This window comes from Oryza glaberrima, chromosome 6 (assembly GCF_000147395.1).
Source record: "Oryza glaberrima chromosome 6, OglaRS2, whole genome shotgun sequence".
Lineage (NCBI taxonomy): Eukaryota > Viridiplantae > Streptophyta > Magnoliopsida > Poales > Poaceae > Oryza > Oryza glaberrima.
In genome coordinates, this window is record NC_068331.1 from 2,301,795 (window position 1) to 2,307,987 (window position 6,193).

General features: G+C 43.8%; 2 protein-coding genes across 2 annotated transcripts; both read right to left on the reverse strand.

Moving 5' to 3' along the window:
* Window positions 1-200: 200 nt before the first annotated feature.
* Window positions 201-1,145, reverse strand: LOC127776399 (early nodulin-93-like). The gene is made up of 3 exons (XM_052302753.1): window positions 858-1,145; window positions 710-771; window positions 201-615 (listed from the first exon to the last, which is right to left on the reverse strand). The coding sequence occupies exons 1-3, from the start codon at window positions 919-921 to the stop codon at window positions 394-396; spliced, it is 348 nt and encodes a 115-aa protein (XP_052158713.1). The 5' UTR covers window positions 922-1,145; the 3' UTR covers window positions 201-393.
* Window positions 1,146-3,293: 2,148 nt separating this feature from the next.
* Window positions 3,294-4,158, reverse strand: LOC127776397 (early nodulin-93-like). The gene is made up of 3 exons (XM_052302751.1): window positions 3,924-4,158; window positions 3,752-3,813; window positions 3,294-3,637 (listed from the first exon to the last, which is right to left on the reverse strand). Exons 1-3 carry the CDS (start codon window positions 3,988-3,990, stop codon window positions 3,416-3,418), a joined length of 351 nt encoding a protein of 116 aa, XP_052158711.1. The 5' UTR covers window positions 3,991-4,158; the 3' UTR covers window positions 3,294-3,415.
* Window positions 4,159-6,193: the final 2,035 nt, after the last annotated feature.

Sequence of the window (6,193 nt, forward strand, 5' to 3'; positions counted from 1 at the left end):
TCAATACTAGTATAAAAGTACTCCCCTGTGAAAAAGAAAAGATTCATGTATAAAAGTTCTTTTTTTTTTTACTATCGGAGAGTATGTGCTATCTGAAAATCTTTTTAGTTATAGCTTTTGGCTTCAAATTTCACACCAACTAACTAGCTAGGGGATAAGTGTTCATCAACTGTTCTGAAGAAGGTGAAGACATCAACGAGTTTTCAGATGAAGTTCAGAACAGGGTAAAAAAACAAAGTACTAGTTCTCATTGATTTCATTTTCATCATCATCATCATCATCAACAACAACAAAACTAATTACATCACAACTTATAGAACCATTACGCATGAACTCAGCAGCAGTAGCAGTTTATCCAGGCTTCCATCAGTCACTGTGAAAGTTCAGTGTTCCTCATGGCCTGAAGAAGGCTGGGTGAGGGCGGCCGGTGCCCTGGAAGGAGGTGTTCTTGAGGTGCTCCGGTGCGCCCTCGAACGAGTGCTTCCTCGCCAGCGAGAGGATCTTCTTGTCGGCGGCGACGAAGTATGCCATCCCAGCCGCCGTGCAGATGATCAGCGCCTGACCCGTCGGGTTGATGTTGGCCTTCGCCCATGGCAGCATCCTCACGCTCGCCAACTGAATTTTTTTACAGCAGCAGATTTCATCGCAAGATCAGTACACAAGGAAAAAACTCTGAAAGTCTGAATGTTTCGTTGTCAGTTTAGCTCACCGTTGGGACGGCGGATGCCACCGTCGCCACCGCCGCAGCCTTGGCTCCGGCGAGCGTCGCCTCTGCAACAATTCAACCACCAATGTAAGAACCAAGCTACAGTGACTGACCGTCAGGTAAATCACTTATAAGCAGCAGAAATGTTCACCTCTGGAGCAGCGCTTGGCGAGTGCGAGCTTCTGATCCAAGTAGGCACGAGTCACCGTCGACATCTTCTTCTTCTACAACAACAACCAACCAAGAACAACGAGAAGCAGAGAGGAATCAGCTACAATTGTCTGAATCTGTTCTTGAGTTCGTTCAGTTGGCTTGCATTGCCAAGAGAGCAAGAAGCCGTATGATTTTATAGGCGTACGAGGAGATCGAAGAGTGGATGGGATGAACTTGGTGGCGCGCGGCCACGGTTTTGTGCAGAAACCCACGAGCCGGGTAGGTTCAATGGACCTCTGCTTCCGGAGTTTTACTCGTTTGGAAGTTGGTGGCCAACCTGCACACTGCATAGTGCACTCCACTCATTCAGAAAGCAGCAGCTAGCACTGTACATTTGTACAACGCTTTACAGGGACCAACGGATTTGAGCCTGAAACTGTGGTGCACCCACAGGGTTTGGGGATTCGATTTAACTGAATATTTTGGTTGCTTGGTTCCTTTTCTACCCAAAATCTTGAATTTTTCTTCAGGATGATATGGTCTGAGAGATCTGGTTAGGTAGAAGAATAACTCTAGTTAATTAGCTACTCCTACTTGTAGTAGTCTAGGTAGAACGTAGCTAGCATGGATGCATGATATTCTGGAGAGATTATAATGTTCTCAAGCTTTGCCTAATGGAGTGCAAGAAACACAATTTGCAGGATTCAAAGCGCTGAAAAAATTATTCGATTGTGCTGAGATACTAGTGATGGAGTCAAAAGGGTGACCGAATTGGGAGAATCGATTCAACACGCGCATACGGATGCATTAGGTTTGGAGTTTTTGACAAGAATTTTTTTGCTCGTGTTTACTCCATCTGGTTCATAGATTCTAAGGAGATTTGGAGAAACCGGCACGTTTGTTCTCTGAAGAAGAACAAGGTAGGTGAAGCCAGCCAGCCACAGTAAACAGCTGAATATTTTTAGCATTTGAACCCATCCGTGAACAACCATGATTTGCATACGAATGCGACGACCAGAGTGATGCGTTGTGTTGTGATTTTGCCATCAGTTTTGCTCTGAATCCGTGGATGTGTTGCCGGCAGTTTTTGCTCTGACGGATGACGCTCCTAGTTTTCGGGCGAAACCGGCTCAGTCAGCAGGAGTAGCAACGTCTCTCTCTCTCTCTATCTCTCTCTCTCTCTCTCAAAGTTGCAAAGGCATAATTCTGTGAGCTGAAGCGCGTGTGTGCATAGGCTGTTTGGTAATGCTTCCAATGAACTTCTAGACTTTTTGCAGGTTTGCTCTGGGCCCACCTGTCAGGCCGGCACCGTACGTACGCAGGAATACTCCATCCACTGTGGTATACGTTTTTCGAACCGTTAAACGATGTTTTTTAAGAAAAAAAGTTATATGTGAAAGTTGTTTTATTTTAATTCATTTTTTTTAAAAAAATTAATATTTAATTAATTATGCGCTAATGAATTGTTCTGTTTTACATGCGCACAAAGGATTAATTTCCAACAAAGACATCCGAATATAGCCTATATGTAGCTCTACTAGTGAAAATTACAGTTAGTCACTGTAGACTTCAAAACTGACGGAAAATTGATACTAGCACTAAATCTGCTTGATCAGAAAAAAATTACTGTAATTCTGGAGTCACTAAACTACGAACATGAGATTTGGCCTCTGCATTTTCTGAAAGAGCAAGATCGATCGCCGGCCGGTCTGAAAAACCGTAGGCCACCGGTCGGCTGAACGTCATCGATGGCCGCTCCTGTTTTGTGGGCGTCGCCATCGGCACCCACCAGCAGCACCCCTTCCTGTCCATTTCTTACCATGTCTGCAGATGATCTCCATCTGTGTGGGCTCTCTCTGCATCTCTGTCGTTTTCTATAGCACACAAAATTAAAGCAGGATAAGAAAAGGCTGTTCGCTCTTTTGCGTTGCCTGATGGGGCCGACGTCGCATGATTGCAGTATGGCGCCGTCGTGCGCCGCAATTCGATTTTCTGATCCGCAGCTGATATTAATCGGTTGTTTTTCTGCTTCGATCGACCAAGCATCGTCATCTTCATCTGATAGCTTTCTGTACGTTTTGGGACCAGGAATACTGAATGCTACTGCTGCTAGCTACTCCAGGTGGGTGAGAATTGTCTGTAACTTGCTCGAATGTGCTAGCTAATTTACTCTCAAGTGCAGATATCTGAAAGGAGATTCAGATCAGTGGATTTGTCTTTCTTCAGTCTAGATACTCGTATGACATTTTCTCTGAAGATCTGGAGCTTCCATTTCGCTTTCTTGTGCAGATACAAATGAGAGTTCTTTTTACTTTTAGACGTCTTATATACGAGTGTTCTAGGGGACGTTTACAAAATGTATAGGCAGTTCAAATTCGTTCGAGTTCAAGGAACAAGAAACATGTACTACAGTGCAAATGAACCACCGCATCCATTCTTGAGTTCATCAAATTAAGATTGTTTATTAATACAAGCTGGAGCATACAGTATATTACATCCAAGTACACAACACTAGCTACTTTCTGCAGCAGATTGCAAGCAGCACTGGCTTGCTGATCATGGCCTGAAGAAGGCAGGGTGAGGGCGGCCGGTGCCCTGGAAGGAGGTGTTCTTGAGGTGTTCAGGTGCGTTCTCGAAGGAGTGCCTCCTCGCCAGCGAGAGGATCTTCTTGTCGGCGGCCACGAAGTATGCCATCCCGGCCGCCGTGCAGATGATCAGCGCCTGCCCCGTCGGGTTGATGTTGGCCTTCGCCCATGGCAGCATCCTCACGCTCGCCAGCTGATCGATGAAACAACACACATATGCAGCTAATAAGTTAGTACACCTACTCTCTGCTGAAGAATCAACACAAGGAGGAATTAGAAGAAGCTAGTGGCATCTGAGCACACTCACGGTTGGAACGGCAGAGGCGATGGTCGCGACAGCAGCCGCCTTAACCCCTGCAAGGTTCGCCTCTGCAGATCGACGAAGCATACATCAGTTTGTATATGTTCAGTTATTAGCGCCATGGAATGCAAGACAAAGCGAGATTAAACATGGTGGTTTAGTGTGCGTGCGTACGTACCCCGGGAGCAGCGCTTGGCGAGGGCGAGCCTCTGCTCCAGGTGAGCACGGGTCACCGTCGTCGACATTGTCGAGCAAGATCGATGGAGCTGAGAAGAAACTAGTCCTGAAGTGAAGTAACTGGGAGGTGGAGAGAATCGCCTAATCTGGTTGGATCAGTAGTGCTGAGCGAGATGAGATGAGGTTGAAGAGGAGGAGGGGGTCTGGATTTATAGGCGAGAGAATGCGATCATCGGATGATGCGAAGGCAGCAAGGTGGGGGAGCACGCACGCACCAAGGAGAGGAGACGACCATGGTTTTGAGGTGAAAACCACGAGTGGTTGCATATGCTGGAGTGGTCGGTGGCACTGTGCTCGATCTGCACCCTGTTGAGGATGGATTCTAATCTAATCTCTCAGCTGAACATCCACCCGTTTCTTACATGTCACCTAAATAATTATGAAAAAATTCTAAAAAATTCACAAGATAGATTAATATGTAATATATTTCTTCACAAACATGCAAGTTCAAATTCGACTTCTACAAGTTGTAACAAAAATAACAAATCAAACTCTAACTAGTATACGTATATTCACAGTCAAATTTGTTATTTTTGTTATAATTTTTAGAAGTCTTGTTATTTTTGTTATAATTTTTAGAAGTCGAATTTGAACAGTGATATATTATATATTAACCTATCATGTCAATTTGTTTGAAAATTTTTCATAACCATTTAAATGACATGAAAAAACGGATGTACGTCCACCCGAGTATTTAAAAGAGTTTCCCGCACCCTGTTTTCTCTGACGTACTTCTCCACTCCACGTACGTATGTATGTACTCCGTACATGCCTTCTTTTCAGTAGGTCCTGAACATTTTCAGAGTTAAAAAGAAAAGAGTATTATCGGTTTTACTGCGAAAAGAAAAACTTTTCAGAGTCGAAATGAATCTGAGCGGCACGTGGCAGGTGACATTGGCCGGTTTGTCAGCCTGCCTGATTATCTTTAAGAGCAAATTTAATGGTATAGCTAACTTATTATTTATTAGCTTATACTACTTGAGCTAATATGTATAATAAGTTAACCATGTCTAACTAACTTATTTGACAATGCAGTGCTAAAATAAATATTAAAATAAATATGTGTTAATTATAGATTAATTAGGATTAATAGATTTATCTCATAAATTAGCCTCCATCTGTGTAATTAGTCTATATTTAATACTTTAAATTAGTGTCTAAACATCCGATGTGATAGAGACTAAAGTTTAGTCTTTGGATTCAAACACCCCCTTCAAGATGATGCATGCGTGTGCACTATGCTAGCGTGCCCTCGGTTTTGGGTCGATCGATGAGCTGCATTTTCCTTAAAAAAAAGGCTATCCTATAAATATTATCCTTTTCGTGGCGCTAACATAATTAACATCATGATCCAACATGACGGCGGTCACGGCGCCAACGACATTGGCACTGTCTCCCTTCACATTAGTGATTTAGATTTCACTGAGGGGCTATGGGGATAGCGTCAACGTCATTAACGTCTTCACATTGGACCACGGCGCTAATGACATTGGCGCCACAAAAACGACCATTTTTAAAATAAGTTTTCTTAGGGGTCTATTTGTAGAATAAGTTTTCTAAATGGTAGGAAGGTTTGATAATCAGCTTTCGAGAATTTACAGAAATTGGGTTTCCCAGCTTCTATTTCTAGTTTATTTTCTGAATTTTTTAACTACAGCTTTTGAGAATATGGATGAAAAGCTAACTATATATATGAGGGAGTTTTTGATTTTAGCAGAAGCTGGACTGTTTGTGCTGATATGCTAGTGATAGGAATCGGTAACGGAATTAGTCAAATCGATTCAACACTCGCATACGCATGCATTAGGGTTCGAGTTGGACACCGCCGAATTTTTACTCATGTTTTACTTGATCCGATTCATAGATTTTTCGGAGATATGGAGACCCGGCCGTCATGTGTACGTACTGAACCGGCACTTTTTGTTCTCTGAAGAAGAACAAGGTAGGGTGAAGCCAGCCAGCCACAGTAAACAGCTGAATTTTGTATAGTAGCATTTGAACGGCACCCGTGAACAACCATGCATGATGCATGCACACGAATGCGACGACCATCGTGACGCGTTGTGTTGTGATTTTGCCGTCAGTTTTGGTCTGAATCCGTGGATGTGTGCCGCTCGGTTGCCGGCAGTTTTCGCTCTGACGAACGCGACGCGACCGCGAAAACGCTCCTAGTTTTCGGGCGAAACCGGTTCAGTCAGCAGCAGCAGCAGC